The 20,172-nt window shown below is 44.8% G+C and overlaps 1 protein-coding gene across 5 annotated transcripts in view; it reads right to left on the bottom strand.

The window, feature by feature from the left end:
• The window catches only part of APBA2 (amyloid beta precursor protein binding family A member 2), a 238,826-nt gene that overhangs the window by 38,924 nt on the left and 179,730 nt on the right, over positions 1-20,172 (bottom strand). For all 5 annotated transcript variants that reach the window (XM_025438064.3, XM_025438065.3, XM_035714580.2 and 2 more), the window contains one exon: positions 889-969. In XM_025438064.3, coding sequence (XP_025293849.1) covers positions 889-969 — 81 coding nt within the window. The remainder of the gene's footprint in view (positions 1-888; positions 970-20,172) is intronic.

The raw sequence follows: 20,172 nt of genomic DNA, 5'->3' as shown, positions 1-20,172 counted from the left end.
ATCATTCAGGCACCATGGTGTTTAGGCAGGACACATGGAATCCATTCCATGGGAAAACCTGAGGTACTAAAGGCCATCATCTAAAACTTAGGGACTCTCAGATTAGCATGTCACTGCTAGAAGGGAGCCTAGAGACCGTATAGCCAATGGTTCTTCAACTGGTGGGCATGAGAATTACCAGGGCCCATATTTTAAAGCAAGATAAAGGAGACTGGACACCACTCTATGGATGGCCAGACTTATTTCATCAAAGCTAGAAAATCTCATCTAAACAATGTCATCCAGAAAAGGGAAATTGCTTGCATAAGGCCTCATTTTAACAACATCCATCAAGGCAGTATTAGTTTGTATAGGATTGTTTTTTAAAACCGTGCTGTTGGTTTAGAACAATGGTTCTCAACCAGAATGATATTTGTTCCCAAGGGGACATTTGGCAATGTCTGTAGACATTTTTGGATGTCACAGCTTGGGGAGGAGGTTGTGTGCTACTAGCATCTAGTGGGTAGAGGTCAAAGATGCTTCTAAAAATCCTATAGTAGAAAGGACAGTCCTTCATGACAAAGAATGTTCTGGTCCAACACAGCTGTCAGATAATGGGATAGAATGAGTTCTTGTCAAAGAATGGAGCACAAACGAACCCTCCACCCCAGCCCCCCACACACAGGTCATTGGAAAACATAAATACACAGTGGTGTGAGCCTGAATTGGCAGGAAAGAACCTTTCCTTTCTTCTACAGGGACACCCACTTTGCTTAAATGCACTGAATCCCCTTTTCCAAGGCATTGGGTGGGATAAGTACATGGTAGAGAGGGTGAGCAGACCATGATGGCATGGGTAGCTTCAATATTAGGACTTAGACCACAACTCTTATCCTTGGAAACAATTACCTCTGGGATGTTGTTATTGTCCACAGGTCCATTGAGATCAGAGCGCTGCTGCTTCCTTGGCTGCTCCAAGCCATTGTAAACCTAGAAACCCAGAAGTTAAAGATGAAGATGGTGCTTTTATATGTTAGAGAAGTGAACCAAGATACAATCTAATACAATTCTGTGAAATGTATGTGTATGTAAGTATGTGTGTGTATATATGTGTGTGCACACATACAGTTTAAACTTTTCTACAATTAACATGTATTCTATTGTATTTATAAAATGTTTTGAATCATATTTTCTCTTTTTTTACCGTCACCACACAGGATTATTACAATATTATTGACTACACATCTATGCTGTACTTTTCATCTCTGTGACTTATTTTAAAACTGGATGTTTGTGCCCCTTAATAGCCTTCCCCTATTGTGCCCATTCCCCAACTCATTACCCTCTGGAAACCACCAGTTCGTTCTCTGTACTTATGACTCTGTTTCTGTTTTTTGTTGGTTTGTCCAGTCTTTCAGATTCCACATATAAGTGAAACTATATGGTATTTGTCTTTCTCTACCTGGTTTATTTCACTGAGCATAATACCCTCCAGGTCCATCCATGTTGTTATAAATGGCAAGATCTCATTCATTTTAATGGCTGAGCAATATTCCATTGTATTTATATACACATCTTCTTTATCCATTTATCTATTGATGGGCACTTGGGCTGCTTCCATATTTTGACTATTGTAAATAATGCTACAATAAACATGGGGGTGTATATATCGTTTTGAATTAGTTTTTTTCTTTTCTTTGGATAAATTCCACCAGCAGTGGAATTACTGAATTGTAGGGTAGTTCTATTTTTAATTTTTTGAGGAACCTCCATACTGTCTTCCACAGTGGTTGCTCCAACTTACATTTCCACCAGCAGTACAAAATAATTTCCTTTTCTCCACATCCTCACTAATACTTGCTATTTTTTCTTTTTTTTTATTTTAGCTATTCTGGCATATATGAGGTGATACCCCATTATAGTTTTGATTTGCATTTCCCTGACACTGAGTGATGTTGAACGTCTTTTCATGGGTGTGTTGGTCGTCTGTATGTCTTCTTTGAAAAAGTATTCATGTCTCTGCTCATTTTTTAATGGGTTTTTGTATTGGGATTGAGTTGCATAAATATTAACTCCTAACTGGATATATCATTTGTAAACATCTTCTGCTCTTCAGTGGTTGTCTCTTGTTTTGTTGATGGTTTCTTTGCTATGCAAAAGCTTTTTATTTTAATGAAGTCCCAAGTTTATTTTGCTTTTGTTTCCCTTGCCTCAGAAGACATATCTAGAAAAATGTTGCTATGGACAATGCCAGAGAAAGTAGTGCCTTGGTTATCTCTTTGAGGATTTTCATGGTTTCAGATCTCACATTTAGGTCTTAAATTCATTTGGAGTTTGTTTATGGTATAAGAAAATTTCCAGTTTCACTCATCGGCATGTAGCCAGCTGTCCAGGATTCCCAGCACCATTACTGGGAGACCATCTTTCTCCCGCTGTGTATTCTTGCCTCCTATGTTGAGGTTATTTGACCATATATGTGTGGGTTTATTTCTTGACTTTCTATTCTGCTTCATTGATCTGCTGTGTCTATTTCTGTGTCAGTACCATACTGTTTTGATTACTAGCACCTTGTAGTATATCTTGAAACCTGGGATTGTGATACTTTTAAGCTTCATTCTTCTTTCTCAACATTGCTTTGGCTATTTGGGGTTTTTTGTGTTTATGTACAAATTTTAGGATTATCTGTTCTAGTTCTATGAAAAATGCTATTGGTATTTTGAATGGGATTGCACTGAATCTGTAGATTGCTTTGTGTAGGATGGGCATTTTAACAATGTTAATTTCCATTCTATGAGCATGATATGCCTTTCTATTTGTTTTTGTCTTCCTCATATTTTGAATCAGGTTTTCTAATTTTATTATTTATTAAAATTGTGGTAATATACACATAACATTAAATTTGCCATCCTACCCACTTTAAGTATATGGTTCGGTGGCATTAAGGGCATTAACATTGTGCAAGTATCACCACCATCCATTTTCAGAATTCTTTTCATCTTGCATATCTGAAACTATGTATGCATTAAATACAAATTCTCACATTACCCTCTCTCCCTCCAGTCCCTGGTGGTCTCTATCAATTTAACTACTCTAGGTGGAATCTTACAGGATTTCTCTTTCAGTGACTTGTTTATTTCACTCAGCATCATGTTTTCATGGGGTTCCCTCATGTTGTAACATTTGTCATAATTTCCTGCCTTTTTAAGGCTGAATAATATTCCACCATTTATATATACCGCATTTTATTTATCCATTCATCTGTCGATGGACACTGGGTTGCTTCCTCTTTTTGGCTATTGTGAATAATGCTGCTCTGAACATGGGTACGAGAACTCTTAGAGTTCTTGTTTAAGTTCTCTGGGTATACACCTTTAAGTGAAATTGCAGGATTACACTGTGATTTTATTTTTAATTTTTTTAGGAGACCACATATTGTTTTCCATAGCAACTATACCATTTTACATTCCCAACAATAGTGTCCAAGAGTTAAAATCATACTTCTCAAAAACCCAAATTCTTAATTTAATGCAAATTCTAAACTCTAAAATCTAAATTCATTAATTACTGCAAAGTAATCAATCTACTACTAGAAAAAACAAAATGCCCCAAGCCTACGTCAAAAGTCTTCTCTTAAAGAGAGCATCCAACCAGAATTTCAATTAACAAAATTTAAAGTTTAGGTATCTCTATTTAGTGCCTTGTACCATCCAGAAGATAAGTGGCCAGATCCATCGTACCAAAATCACTGTCCAAACCACAAAGGAAGGTTTTAGTAAGCCATCACGTGAAGTTCCAGAACTTTCTGGAAATAAATTGTCAAGCATTAACAATATAATGATGATGATGATACAATGACATTAATAAGTCATACTTATAAATAAGTACATTTATATTTACATTATAAATATAAATATATACTATACTCATGCTTATTTAGAAAATAACTATGTTATACTATTCCTACGCTTGCTTTACAATTGACAAGACTGAGGTTCTCACTCACTTACTGAGTGCATGTTGGCACTAAGGGCTAGGTGCCCACAGGTCTAGGTGGCATAGCACAATGTCACTGTTGGTCTTCTTCCCTGTCTAGACTGTCACTGTTGTGTTCCTTAATATCATTCAATCTGTCTGGGAGAGCTAAAGAAAAATGAAGAAGTAAAAAATAAAAAGAAAAAAAAATGAAGAGACATGGGCTCACCCTCCTGGCACTGATGGCACCAAGCAGCTCAAGGGTTCCTAGTTGAGGACCCACCACTATGTTTCAGCAGCAGTGGGGCAGGGACAGTAGGGAGGACAAGAATGTCTCAGTTGGGAGGTGGGAAAAGTGGGGCTGGACTTCAAGCATGGGGAAGATTTTGCACAGAGGAAGAAAGTAGGGCATCACCATATTCCGAAAGAAAATCAGAACTCAAGCTACAGGAAGAAACGAGGCTTTCCAAGAATGAAGGGAATGCAGAGGTTCAGCTGGGGCCCAGAAGATATTAAATATATCTGGTTGGTCCTTGCTTCCTTTGCTGGAAGCCCAAAGAACCATCCTTACCCCAAGCCCCATGAGCTCTCAGATAATGCACATGGGCCCTGGCTTCACCCTGCTGCCCTAGTACGTCCTAAGGTAGGGCTCTGGGGCTTGGGCAAGTCTGAGATCACTGGCATGCTCCTCTGCCCTTCCTAGCCCTTCTTCTGGGAGCTGAACCCATCCTTCCCTAGATGAGAGAGCTGTGATCCACCCAGGGTCTCCACCTCAGTAGACCCCATGCTGACCAAGCCAAGCTGACAGTACCCCTTCCTATAGGGCCAAGCCTGATACTACTCTTTCCAGGTTCCTACTGGAGCCAGGTTTGTATCCCAAAGTCAGAGTTAGGTCTTCCCTCTGCCTCACTGGTTCTGCACCTCCCTTTGTTGCCAAGGTATGCCAGGCAAACTCTCCCAAAGGGTACAGTGGGAGCTCTCATCTGAAATGCTATTCCCATCCACCTTAAGTAAAACTCAAATTTGCAACATCCTCCCAGAAAACTTTGTTGTCTTGTACCCCTAGCTATTTCAAGGTCCACTTGAAATATAGCACATCTGTGTTTTCCCTTTTGTTTGAAAGATCTCTAACCTGGTGACTTTCCCTAGGCTGCGTTCACAGATTCCATTTCCTAAAGGCGCTGCATTGCCTTACTAGAAGCTAAACGGACATTTCAAAAACCCCTAAGGAAACGAAACAAACAACTGACAAGCGAAAACAGGCCAACCACACCTAGTGTACACTGAATATGTCCCCATCAATTTCATATATTGAAACTTAATCTCCAAGGAGATGGGGCCTTTGGGATATAACCGGGATTAGATGAGCCTGTAAGGATGCAGCCCTCATGAATAGGATTACTGTCCTTACAAAAGAGACCCCAGAGAGCTCCCTCACCCCTTCCGCCATGTGAGGACACAGCGAGAAGACTCTGGCTATGAACCAGGAAGTGGCCCCCACCAGACACCAGATCTGCTGGCGACTTGATCTGGACTGCTTGCCTCCACAACTGTGAGAAATAAATGTCTGTTGTTTATAAGCCACCCAGTCTATGGTATTTTTGTAATAGCAGCCCAAACGGACTAAGATAACACTGCTTCTACAAACATTACAGCTTGGGATGGGATCTAAATTTTCTGCCATGGATATAGGGCAACAGACTGTCGTCAGGGTGCCAGATCCATTATGGAAAAAGGCAATGTCAGGACTGCTGCTTGTCTTACACTGGGTGGCTTTGGCAAATGGAAGAGGTGACCCTCTGCGGGCACAGCCCCCATGGGATTAGGGCTTGGTCGGGGGAGCATAGGCTGGATGCTGCACCCCCCTCCCCATCTGTCCTTAGAACACCAGGCACAGGGCTATAGCATGTGGTGACCATGGGCAATACAGGGTCTCAGATTCACTTATGATGGCAATTCCCTGCCCCCCCCCCCCAAGCCCAAACCTTTCCTCTGTGTCAGCATTTTCTCCACTCATCACCATGACAACCACATCTCCTAATAAACTGCCAGGGTTGTTTTCAGAGAGGTGGCCTGGGAGAGCCCATCTGGCGCTCTAATTTTCATCTTGAGGGCAAGGCGGGGGTTGCGCTTGGCAGCATGGGGTGCAGCATCTGAAATTAACATCGTAGAGGCCCACGTGGATTTGGGGGGCTCCCGGCATCTGAGATGAATCCTTTTGTGCACTCCCCAAAGTACAGCAGCTAGCCAGCCTTCAAAAAAGAGATGCCAGCCAGAGACACCTCAGTTCTTCATGGCCAACAGGGAAGCAGGGCCATGTCCCTCACCAGGTGAGAGCAGTGGGGTGTTCTTGTTGCCATGGGCTAGAAGCCTTGCCAACCATTCACTGAGAGAAGGATGGTAAGTGAAACATGTGAAGTAAAATCTGGCGATATGGTATGTGGTGGGACCCCCTCCCTAGAGCTCTGAGAGCACAGAACATGAATGTGTGGCACAGACAAGTTATGACATGCCAGGACCAGAGACAGCTGCTCAGGGCAGGGATGATTTGCCTGCAATAAAAATATATTAATTCAAATAAATTGTTCTAATAAGTATCTTGGCTCCAGTTGGTGCAACTAAAACTAGGACTTTTTTCAAGTGCCAATTCTGATTTTGTCTGCTTGATTAAACAGAAAATACAGCAATGTCACCCACATGGCTTGACATGAAACAACAGCAAACAAGTATACCCACACTCATGCCATCTATAATAAAAACCAAACATTCCCAAGCAGTCTCCTGAATGACAAGCATATTAGTGACACATGGAGGGACAGAGTGTCAGCTCAAAGCCAGGCAAGCCACAACCTTCCCACAAAACTGTGCTGTCTCCCCTCCCACATGACTCCTTGTTAGAGAAAACAAGCTTATGAATGACTCAGGAGGTGGCAGCCTTCTCTGGAAATCACTTCATGCTCCCTGTTTCCAAAGGCATTGGCCACCCAGCAAAGATGCCTTCCTCTGTCCCATTCAGCAGGGGTCAGCCAGGACCTGCTGCATGTCGGGTGCTCAGAGGTGGCTGATCTGAGAGCATCAGCCACCACGGTCCACATGAAGGTCTGACTTTGCACCTGAACAGATTTCACGAGCCCTTCTCCTGACAGGCAGGTGGCTCAGAAAAATGACAATATTGTTCTTTTCCTTCCATTCCTCTTATGATTCTGATCACTCCCATGACATTTGTCTAGAGAAGAATGAGTGCCTGGATGGAGTACTTATTCTTATAACAGTCAGCCCCATGGGGGTGATCATATCTTTTTGAAGCCAATCTGCAGCTTAAAAGAATTATGCCAAAGTCCATTAGGAAAACCAGCCAGTGGGTCTATCTTTTAACATCTCCAAGTGGACCTGGGAACAGGAGGAGGAATGAGAGTCTCTCCCCACTTGCCCTCCACCCACCCCTATCTAGATATTTTATGGAATATACCTATACTAAAAAAAATTATGCATCATCTGTCCAAAGTTCAAGCTTAACTGAGTGTCTGATTATTTACTAGATCTGCCAGCCCTACCTGGGGCCTGGCAGGCTGCCACCTCCACCAACCCCCACCTGGCACACTCAGGGCCTGGTCTTGTTCTCTATACCTGGTCTGCTAAAACTTCTACTGACCACCAGGACCACCTCGCATGTCCTTGACTCTGTCCTTCACTGGTGCCTGGGGTGCTTAGCCCAGCATTTCAAAGTAGAAGCAAATTACTCCTTCATGAAGCACTGTCCGAAGGCTATGTCCATAGAGCCAGTCCCAAGCAAGCACCAGCTAGGTATCCTGCATGGTGCCGAGTGCCTCACATTGAGGATCAGAAGACAAATGCAATGAAGATCTTGACCTGGGGTAGCTCCCCATCCAGCATGGCACAGCTCAGTAGTCCTGCTAGCTACAGACCCTCTGTGGGGCAAGCCAGACATTGAACAAATGCACAAATAAACAACAAAAGTTCCTGTGTGATCTGGCCTGAAAGGCTGAAGGGGGAGCCCAAAGGCTGAACCATCAAAGCCTTAGGGGCTATTAAATCTTTTTCATTTGAGTGCAACCAGGACCCTGGTGCATTGTTGGTGGAAACGTAAAATGTTGAGCTGTTGTAGAAAACAGTATGAATCCTCAGAAAGGTGCACACTGAATGCCTATATGATCCAGGAATTTCACTCCCAAAAGAGCAGAAAACAGCGATCTACACAAAATCTCGTACCCAAATATTCATGGCAGCATTACTCACAACAGTCAGAAGGCAGAAACAACGTGAATGTCTGTCCACAAATGAATGGATAAACAAATATGGTATATCCCTTCAATGGAATATCACTGAATCATAGAAAGGAACGAGTTCCTGACATATGCTATATAACATGAGGGAACCCTGAAAACAACATGCTCAGTGAAAGAAGCCAGACACACAAGGTCACATACTGTATGATTCCACTTAGATGGAAATGTCTAGAAACAGGCAAATCTATATATGGAGAAAGTAGATTTATCATTGGCAGAGGCTGTGGTGAGGGGGAAATGCATAGTGACTGACATAAGTATGGGCTCTCCTTTTAGGGTGATGAGAATGTCCTGGCCAAATAGTGGTGATTGCACAACACTGCACTAAATGCCACCAAACCATACCCTTTAAAATGATCAAAATAGTAAATTTTATGTGTGTATCAGTACAATTTAAAAATAATGTGGATGGGGCTCCTGGGTGGCTCAGTGGGTTAAGTGTCTGACTCTTGACTCTGGCTTGGGTCAATGATCTCAGAGTACTGGGATCAAGCTCTGTGTTGGGCTTTGCACTCAGCAGGGAGTCTCCTTAGGGATTTCTCTCCCTCTTTCTTTGCCCTTCCCCTGGCTCGCTCTCTCTCTCTCTAAATCTTTAAAAATTATTTTTAAATATTGTGGAAAGGAAAACTAACCAGAGCCCTTTAAGGATCAAAGATGTACCACCCTTGACTGTGTTATTCACTTTAGTTTAGCTGAAGGTCACCCACCAGCTTGTGCAGGACTGACTCTCTCCTTGGATACGAAGGCCAAAAGAAGGAGGTGAGCTGTCCAGATGTCACAGAGACTCATCTCTCCTGGTCACCTGCCTCACATACCGGGTCACATTTGGACTCATTTGTGGAAAGGAAGGCGCAAAGTGTGCTATGGAACTTGGGAGCCTTCCATTTGGTTTCATTCAATTCTCAAAGGAGAAAACCTACACCACCCCTTTCTAAAACTGTGGCTGGGAGGCCATGGGGGCTGCTTCTCCCATAGGTTCTACAAGCTGGCTGGAAACACTGGTGTATCTTCCCATCCTGCTAATTTAAAGGTGGGAAGCCCTGTGTGAGCAGTTTAATGACAGCAGCCCTCCAGGACAGAAGAATAGTTCTCTTGGCCCTTCTGGCAGGTGCTTGCATTCTCCCAGGAAACTGAAGCTTCTTCCCATACCCAGTCAAGAGCCCCATGCTCCCATTCTGCAAAAGCTAGCTTGACATCTGAGGAAGGAAACAAAGGTGCATAAGTCAAAAGGAAATCAAATGAGCAATACTAAGTCAATGTTGGAATTCTATATTGGACTTCTACTCATCTAAACACACCACTGTTCCCTACATGGAACTGCCATGACCACGTTCCTCTCACACCAGGACTTCTATGTTTCAGTCATTATTATTAGTCCTAAGTAATAAACGACTAGGCCTGCAAACACTAAAACAGACTAAAACAAAGTCTTATGATTCATAATTTGAAAAATAAGTTTAACCAGCTAATTTGGAAAGAGTATTCCAATGACCCACCCAGTTAACTTCTACTAAATCTACCTGCTCAACTTCTGTGATTATACAACATAGAATATTCGGTTTTCCTAACACTGAGGATAAGGAGGGAGAAGAGAACTAGCTGTTATTCTTTTTAAGATTTTTGTTTATTATTTGAGAGAGAGAGAGAGAAGGAGAGATTGTGCAAAAGTAGGGAGAAGGGCAGAGGGACAAGCAGACTCCTCACTGAGCAAGGAGCCTGACACGGGGCTTGATCTCAAGACCCCAAGATTGTGACCTGAGCTGAAATCAAGAGTCAGATGTTCATCCACTGAGCCACCCAGATGCCCCAGAACTAGCTGTTATTTTAATGATTTATTTGAATGATATCAACAAAGTAGGACCTCAATTATCTTACTTAAAAATGATCAGACCCACTGCCTTGTGGCCACACATATCATTGTCCACAGGCCCAAATGAATGAGGTCAGTTCATCTTGACTGCAACTACGCCAAACTGGTTTTAATTGGCCCAAAATGTGTGTGTGTGTGTGTGTGTGCGCGCACGTATGTTTGTCTGATACTGGTTACATGGTTTCAGATTGGCTCAACTTAGTTTTAGATGATTCAAATTGGCTCAAGCTAATAAATGAGCCAAGAGCCTTTCTTCCCTTTTTTTTCTTTTTTCTTTTCTTTTCTTTCTTTCTTTCTTTCTTTCTTTCTTTCTTTCTTTCTTTCTTTCTTTCTTTCTTCTTTCTTTCTTTTTCTTTCCTTCTTTTCTTTTTTTTCTTTCCTTCTTTATTTTTTTATTGTGGTAAATATACATAAAATAAAATTTATCATTTCAGTCATTTTTAAGTGGACAGTTAAAGTGGCATGAAATGCACTGACACTGTTGTGCAACCATTATCACCACCCATCCACAGAACTTTTCATCTTCTCTAACAGAAACTCTGCACCCATTAAACATGAACTTCCCATTGCCCCTCTCCAGCCTCTGGGAGCCATCATCCACTCTGTGTCTCTATGAATTTGATTACTCTGGGAACCTCACATACGTGGAATCATACAGGATTTGTCTTTTTTGTGACTGGCTCATTTCACTAAGTGTAGTATCCTCAAGGTCCGTCCATGTCGCAGCAGGTGCAGGATTCCCTTCCCTTTTCTGGCTGAATAATATTCCACTGCATATAAAGGTCTTTTTTTTTTAACTTTATAAAAAGATTCCATTTATTTATTTGAGAGATAGAGACAGTGGGGGGGTTGGAGGGAGGGGGCAGAGGCAGAGGGGGATGGAGACTTCCCCACTGAGCAGGAAGCCTGATGTGGGGCTCAATTCTAAGATCCTGGGATCATGACCTAAGCTGAAGGCAGATGCTTAACCAACTGAGCCAACCAGGTGCCCTAAGTCTTTTCTTTTGTACTTTATCACAACTATGGTTCTTTGGGTTGTTAATTCATTATGTTTCATTCTTCTTGGCATTTAAAAGAGAGTTGGAGGGTAGCCTGGGTGGCTCAGCGGTTTGGCGCCACCTTCTGCTCAGGGCCTGATCCTGGGGACCCGGGATCGAGTTCTACGTTGGGCTCCCTACATGGAGCCTGCTTGTCCCTCTGCCTGTGTCTCTGCCTCTCTCTCTCTCTCTCTCATGAATAAATAAATATTTTTTCTTTAAAAAAAAACAAGAATAATGAATCCAGTCAATTGAAACCCACTAAATACATATAAAAAAAGAGTTGGGGATTAAATATTAATGAGATATTAGGCAAGAAAAACCTTGGGCAGCAATTTCATGCCACAACATCTCCCATAATTGCAAATTTGATGCAGCAAAAAGAGCCCTGATCTGCCATTGGTTTTGTTTTCTGGAGCAGGTTTTGAGGACTGATGAGTGGCTAGATCACTCCTCTTCTCTTAAAGATTAACATTCTTATTTCTCAAAGTAACTAATATGCTACCTTTATATACTTGGGTTCCAAGAAGGGATGGAAGGAAGGAGGAAAGGGAGGGAGAACGGGAGGGAGGGAGGGGGAGGGGACAGATTATGAGAAGGAGGAGCTTCTATTTTCAATAGACCAGGAAAAAGAGGAAGCAGGGGCACCTGGGTGGTTCAGTCAGTTGAGCATCCAACTCTTGATTTTGGCTCAGGTCGTGATCTCAGGTTTGTGAGTTAAGCCCCACATCAGGCTCCATGCTCTGTGGAGAGTATGCTTAGGATTCTCTCTCTTCCTCTGCCCCTCTGTACCCACCAGCTTTCTTTCTCTAAGGTAAATAAATTGAGAGAGAAGAGAAGAGGAGAGGAGAGGAGAGGAGAGGAGAGGAGAGGAGAGGAGAGGAGAGGAGAGGAGAGGAGAGGAGAGGAGAGAAAAAAGAAAGTAGCAGCAGGAGTGGTCCCAAGATCCCAGAAGCACCCAGGCACCTGGCCTGAGTGTGGCATAGTCCAGGTCTAAGCTTGTCTGCTGAAGACAGTGGGGCAGTTGAGTCTGTGTCAGTGTGCATAATGGTCAAAGTCAGCAGACCCAGGGGTGCTGGGAAGGAAAGTTAGGAACAGCTGTCTCCTCTCTGGCACCAAGGGCTGATCTGAAGGGAAGCAAGAGCCTCAAAGGCTGGGTGGGGAGTGTTAGGGTAGGGGTCAGGCTACATCAGAAATCAGAGTGGGCAAACAGGTCTCAGAGGCAGAATGAGAGGCCACTTGCAAGTGTCCAGGCCAGTGAAGAGGAGGGCTGACCAGAGAGGATGAATGAGCAACCTCCCCAAACAGCAACACCCCTCCAACCTTTATAACATGCCCAAGCTTCTCTCCTGAGCAACAACCCTCATCCAGAGTCAAGTTCAGGTTCACTGACCTGTATGGCCTGTGTGCTCTCACAGCAGGGTAAGGTGGCCAACTCTGGGGACAGATCCTGCAGTGCATCAGCACCCAAGACACTACATGGCCATCTCAGTCAATGTATCTTAAAAGGAGACGGGAACCAGACAGATGCAGGCCTGGACCACATGCTCCCTGTTGAAACCAGAGGAGCCAAACAATGAGATTCTGTAAGCACAGTTCCAAATATCCTTCAGCTCTAACAGTTTGGGCCTTGGCTTGGAGAGATGCCGGCTTCTCTGCTATGAAGGCTGATGGTGGAATGAGCAAACAGATCTGGACCTGACAGGGTCTGGGGAGTCCATCCACATCCCTGGAGGCGCCATGCTGCCCCACACCTTTCTCGAAGTTTCTAAGATGTGCTCAGGCTTCCTGAATTGTCTGTGGTGTTAGCCATATAGGGTTGGGAGGTATTCTCTATTTGCCTCCTGTTATCACAGTCCCATGACGCTTTAAGTAATGGATTAGCCTTGGCTGCAATCAAAATGCTTTGGGTTGACAACTCCATGACTGCCACCCCCACACTGTCACACCTTGGGAGAGGGCACCATGTGTGACATCACACATCTCTGAGTCTTGTGTTCAGCAAAGTGGCCTTTCTTCCTGAACAGAAGATGTTTCTAAAAATTATTCCATGGAGCCTTGCACTTCCTAGGGACTGTCATGTGACTCAGCAGTTTTGTCAGCAGGCTGTGTAGTTGCAAGCCCCTGGAATATGTGAGGGACTGTGGGAGGTGCTGCAGGGGCTGAGGCGGGGAGCTGCCTGTGGGCCAACTCCCTGCCTCAGTCCCCTTCCCACCCACTCCTCCCACTCCCCAGACCTGCTCCAGACATACACACTGCAGGCTACTCAGGTCGATTCAAGATCCACACGTGCTGGGCATCCTCTCCCTGCTGGCACCTCCTCAGGCCCCTCCCTTCTTGTCCTTATAGACACGGCTCATTTACTGGCTTCGGTTCCCAAATGTGAACCTCTGCCCTCATAATCCATCAGAGTTGCAGGGGGCTCCCCAGCATGATCTCTCCTAAGAGGTTCCTCCCTCTTCCAGCCCCCATCACAATGCCAGCCCCCACGCACCTCCACCTTCAGCATCACCTGGTTAGTTTGCTTCCCAAGTCTCCCCCCCCCCCCGCCCTCCGTGAAGTCCCACAGCTTCTTGGCTTCTCACCTCTGCTGCAGTCAGTCCCTCTCCTAACCACCTGGCCCCATCTGGGCTGGGGAGTCTCTATCTCCCTCTAGAACAAGGCTTGCAATGTGGGCTTATGTCACTTTTAATCTTTGCATCCCCAGTACCTAGCACATCACAGGTGCCAATATGCAAGGGCTTCTGGGGAAGGAATGCAGATGCCAGCAGCCCAGGGAATCTGGGAAGCCTGGTGGAGACACTTGGCTTTGAAGGAGAGCGGGACTTATGTGCAGATACTCCAGGTTAAGGAGAGTGCCTCAGACAGCCACTTGGAATTAGTGAGAGATGGTGGTCCAGAGCCCAGCTCATCTGCCCAGAAAGTGGAGTTCTCTGTTAATTTCCTATTAGGAATGTGGTGTGGGGAAATGAGGGCAACCCTTGGAGATGTGTAGGTGTCACTCTGTTCCCCAAAATCAGACTCCAGAGCAGAAAGAAACTGAGGATGTCCCCAGGTGGGCACGTGAGAACTGCCTACTCCTGACGTCTCTGCAGAAGACAGGGCCCACCTGAGGAAGGCCTGCAGAGAGGGGAGAGCCCAAGGACACCTCTGTCAGCCAGGTACCTCTGTCCTGCCAGGTATTACCCTGACCATATATATATCCCACCTGTCTGCGGTATCCCTGGCCAGTCCTGGTCCTCCTCCCACCTTGCCTCATAGTGTTGGCTTCAGCCCTCCTGTGATGGCACTCCAGAAGGCAGTGATGCCCACCTGCTTAGAGATGTGCCCAGTCCTGCACAGCTTGGCCCTGGACCCAAACTGTTTGCAGAGCCTCACCCAACTACCTCCCACCACATCCTGAAAGAGGCTCCCCTGGACTTGAAATTATCACTATCACCATCCAGGGGGGTGCTCCACACCCCTCATATCCACTGCAGACTCTGATCCATACCAACTCTGCTCCCCGCAGCCCCAGGGTATACATAGTTGGTGCATGTAATGCGTCCAGAATGTTCCAGAACTGGAAGCTAGGGCAGCAGGATGAGGTCCAGGCTTCCTGGCTCTGGCATCTACTCTCTTTACCACTGCACCTTACTCTGTCATCAAGGGCTAGAGGCGGGAACATTTCTTTCTAGATTATTGCTAGTGGAAGGGCTCTACACAATTTTCTTGGACAATAAAACAGTATTTTAGAGACCCTGGCTTTAATGAGATTTTAAAATCACCTAAGCAATCCCAGATTCCTGATAAATAAGCTGCTCTGTGACAACAACAGCCACCTCTGGTCACATGTCCTCAAGAGGCTTCATAAAAATCAAATAAGGCCATTGTGCTGACTTAACAAATAGGCCCAGAGATATCAAATTTGGAAACCTAAGCAGATCAACGCCAAGACCATACCAGCCTGTTGTTTCTCAGGGTGGCCCCAGGAACTAGTTATGGCAGGTGCCACAGCTACCCATCATCCAGAGGAGCAGAGGAGGCTGGAGAGGGGCACAGGAGCCCCCAGGACTCTCCCGTGCCACTTCCTCATGTGCACAAGAAAGACAGGACCCAATGCTATGGGTGGGAAGAGGAGCAGGGGTGCCTTCAGAATCGGGGGGCAGGGCTGTGGGAAGAAAGAGGCCACCTACACTACATAGAAACACAGGGGGTGGGGGAGGACCTTCCCCGACTGGGCCATGCCTTTGTCTCCCCAAGAATTCCTGCCCTCAGAGCCTGCCCCCAGGTTTTCTCCAGCTCTGTTTCACTTATGGCAAGCTTTGGAGGGAATGCTCCCTCCAGGGCACAGTGCAATCACCAGATCCCTTTGAGCACCTGCTGCCCCATAGCATGCCAAGAGAGGTTACCCGGGAGCCAATAATCCTGGGATACCCCTTTAAGCCTCTCAGGGCATGGTGCCCTTTACTGCTAAACAGGTGCCCATACCAACTTCCTATGCCCTATGCCGCTGAACAGGGCACGCATGAGAAGCACCAGCCCAGAGGAAGTGCCCACAGCACCACTGTCCACCCTACCCCCAGGCAGGCTGAGGTCACCCATGTACTTAGCATCTTCCCTCTGTATTTGGTGCCAGCATTCCTACCACAATTCAAAAAGTCCTTCAAAAAGCCAGCCTCAACTGAATGCCAAAGCACAGCAAAGCCATCCCCACAGGAGCAATGATAAACACTTGTACATCTGATGTGGTCTCGAAGCTCTGCATCATGCCTCAATTTAACTGTTGTATTAAGCTGGCTATGATGTATTGATTTTCCTTTTTTTTCTATTGTCAGAGGGTTCTTTTCAGAAAGCGCTGGCTGGACCAGTGATAAACAGAAATCTTGAAAATCCCCAAAAATCCAAACATGCATTTAGAGTGCAATCTCAGCATGCAAGGCAATTCTGGGCAGTTGCCACAGAAATCAAACTCTTTGAACTAGATGGTCATTGAAGTCCTGATGTGCACCCAGCCCACAGAGGACACATAACAGGACAGGGAATGCGTGCAGCTCAAGACATCTCTCAGAGCCCAAAGGAGGAAGTCTATTAAGGGGGGAGTCTCAGGCACAGAGCAGATATTTTCAGAGTACCTCTTCTCTAGCTAGATGTCCCAAGGTAACACATGAAAAAGATGGGATTCCAAAAGAATCAGTCCAAATCGAACCCAGTCCTCATCAAACCCAGATGCACTACGCATCACCCAGAGACTGCAAGAACCCGTCACTTCAGATTAGGTTTGGATGGAATGCTCCAAATGAGGCAGCTGAGGCTTACGTGGGAAAAGCACCACACCCGTGGTCACACAGCTTGAAGATCTGAAGATCCATAGATCTGAAGATCTATGGAACTATGATCTTTGGTGCCAAATATGCTCTTATAGGAACATGGAGGAGCAGCCCCAGGAGAGCACTGATCAGCAAGCCCCTCTTCATAGGCAGTGTGTGGATGCCTTGCCAAATTCCCAAAGCTCATTCCTGGGCTGTGAGACCAGAGTCCTCCCTCTACTCAACAGAGACAGGTGCAGAAATGGCAATTCAGTCTGGTTATTCAATACTAACTAGGCTGGATGCAGCTCACGTATTCTTTAATCATTATTTCATAATTATATATATAATATATATAAATATTTTTTTATAATATATATAAATATATCAATATTTCATATCAACCTGGATTAAAAAAGCTGGATAAAATTAAGGAAAGTAGTTCACAGATAATCTCTATTTGACTACTTTGATCTGTAGCCTGAGACCTCATGAAGCCAGGATGTTAGGACAATTTTACAGACCAAAGGTTTTGAGGACTCTGGGTACCTCACTGGTATCATGACACACATATCGTGAACCATGGAGCACATCAGGCCTTGCAGCTACCCAGTAAATAAGGACACAATGGGAGAGATACTGCTGTCGGGGAGGAATACTGCCCAATTCATCCACACTGCCTCATTCACCAGCAGGCGGACTCAAACACCCCTGCCACAGAAGTCAGCATTAGCTCTTCTAGAAAGAAGCCCTTCAAGAGCTGCATGGTGCAGTGGTGAGAGGCATGAATCTTGGTGCAACACAGACTGTTTACCCCTCGAGCTGTTTGACCATGGGTGTGGTGCTTTTCCCACGTAAGCCTCAACTGTCTCATCTGTAAAATGGGAATAATCCTAGTTCCTATCTCTTCCAACTGTTCTAGGATTCACTTAGATTGGACACAGGAAGCCCTGGGCACAGTGCTGGCTTGCAACCACCAAACAGCAGCCTCACCTCCATCATCACCTGGGATTTCCCACAAATAGCAAAGCAAGAAACATGAACTCCTCAGAAGCCAAGGGTCCCTATGGCAACAGAGGTGACACCTTTTCTATCATCAGCATTTTGGGTTGATGTTGAACCATCCTGGAATAGAGCCATGAAGGGAGAGATCTAGGGAAGTCTGGCTCCCCGTCCCCTAGGATGGGCAACTATGGTCAGTATTTTTCTGACAGGCTCTGCATGGAGAGAAAAGGGTCTAATAATCAAGTTTTTTTGGGAAACACTGGCCAAGCAGGGCTGGAGGTATCTTGATTAGCACTGAGTCTGGGACTTCGCACAGCACACATACAATCAAGGAGCAAATCTCTGAGATGGGAAACCTCTGCAGTAAAGTTTCTCAAACGTCAACCAGATGCAGTCAATGCTCCTTGTCTGTGAGAGTTATATTCCATAAGCCTTCTGTGAACTCCCCGTGTGTGAGTACTGACCCACCTCCTAGGAGAAAGAACCCGGATGTGGTTCCTGTAAAATCTGTGGTCATCATTTTTGTTGATCAATCAATACATAACCATGTTTTATGTGTTTCTATTTAGACACCTTATTTAGTGTGTATTCCCACAAATAATCATATCTAGTATTTCTTTATAATAAAACAAGTCGATAGGAGTCTAACATTTCCCTGACCTTGGATAATGAGACCATAAATTTCTTTTGCTCTCAGCCTCATCACAGTGCCTTCCTTATGCTCTTTTGATTAGTGGGTCATCTCACGAATTCACAAAGTTAGCCCCTTTCCCAATGCTTCCTCATATACTATACATATTACTTTAGCACTTTGCAGAGCAACCTTGTGTACAGATTGGCAAATTCTCTCTTCCTCTTTCTGGCTGTGCCATATTGTTGACTCATGGCCAACAGCTCCATAACTCACACCTACAGAAAATATCTAACACAACGTATCCATAATGCACATCACAGCTTTCTCATGCTTAGAAACATCAGACAGCACACCACCACTGCACTTGGGGGTCATTTTACCATCCCACAAAAAAAGCACAAAAATGCAAAAAAAAAAAAAAAAGATCACAAAAAAGATCATGAAAAGGACACCTGTTTGCAGTGTGAGAGCTGCAACAAGAAAGCAGTGTCTCCTTGTTCAAACTCAACTGGGATCATGCACGTGTTTCTGCCTCTCTGTGCATGGCCCACGAATGCTTGCAAAGGTGCCACAAGTATTGATTTTAAGCTTACCCATAAATGTTAGTGAGTACGCTGATTCACAGATAATGGAATCCATGAATGACTAGGACCAGCCAGGCTGTGTTTACAGAACACATCTAACAGGATGCTTTGGGAAATGCTATCAGGTAGTTTGCCTCTTTGATTTGAAAATTCAGTGACAGAATCAGGCACTGCCACATAGCAAGATTTTGGGGTTTTCTTTGCTTCTGCTTTCCAAATTCCCCTCAACAAACCTGCACTGCTTTGAAATAGTTCTTTCTTCTCTAGGAACACTCAACACAAATCTCTGTTCCCCACAATTCCATTCTGTCTTGAAAACAACTTGAGCCTATCTCCTCTGGGTTCTCTCACATCCTGCCCTCCCCATCCCACCTCCACCTCCTAGTGCAGACCTCTTGGTCTCACCAGGATCACACAGGTGAGAGGTCCACCTGCAAACTGGAGCCTTTTCCAAAGGAGACACACCAAAGGAAACATCTGTAGCAATTAAGTAGCATCTGGAGCATACAAAGTGCTCCTAGGAAATAGAAAAGCATCCAGATACCACAAGATAAACAGCACACATCAAGCAATTCATAGAAAAGGAGAAACAAGTAGGCAACATAAACTTGGGGAGATGTTCAACGTTCATGTCCACTATGGGAATTTATTTTCACATAATAAACCAGAAGAAGGGAAAATTGTAAGAGATGTCTATGCCAGTTTGACTGGTAAAAGACAATGCCACCTTCAACCGGCAGGCTCAGTGTCAGGGTATGTGGGGATGAATGAATTAGATGTCACGTGGCCTGAATGGAACATTCAAAGGTCAGTAAAAATGATTCCAAAAACTACATGGCAACACAGAGAAACATTTGCAATATGTCATGTTCTAAAAGGTGGATGGCAAAATTACATCTGGACTTCAATGACAGCCACATACATTATTCATGTTCAATGCTAGAGTCTGAAGAGGAACACAGAAAAACCAAGAGCTCATCTGCTAGGGCGGTAGGAGACATGGTGGATACTTTCTCCATATTCCCATTTCTAATTCCATTGTAATACTGTTGTCCATGCAAGGACAAAATAAAATGCTAGGCAATACTGTTCAAAGAGGCCATGACGTAACTTCTCCAGCTTTAAAATGAGTGTCAGAGGGACGCCTGGGTGGCTCAGTGGTTGAGCGTCGGCCTTTGCCTCAGGTTGTGATCCTCAGGGTCCTGGGATCGAGTCCCATATCGGGGTCCCTGCATGGAGCCTGCTTCTCCCTCTGCCTGTCTCTCTCCCTCCCTCTCTCTCTCTCTCTCTCTCTCTCTGTGTGTCTCTCATGAATAAATAAATAAAATCTTAAAAAAAAAAAAAAAAGATGATCCTATCACAGTGGCTCTTTTGGTCCAATTTCAAAGGGTTCCTCATCTGGAGAATGGGTCACTTGGATTTTTGAGATGTAAAGACCTAAGTCACATTCATTCAGACAGGGCACAGCACCTCAGGAGTCCTCGGGCCCCGTTTTC

Source organism: Canis lupus, chromosome 3 (assembly GCF_003254725.2).
Source record: "Canis lupus dingo isolate Sandy chromosome 3, ASM325472v2, whole genome shotgun sequence".
Taxonomy (NCBI): Eukaryota; Metazoa; Chordata; class Mammalia; order Carnivora; family Canidae; genus Canis; species Canis lupus.
This window is presented reverse-complemented; position numbering and strand designations above follow the sequence as displayed.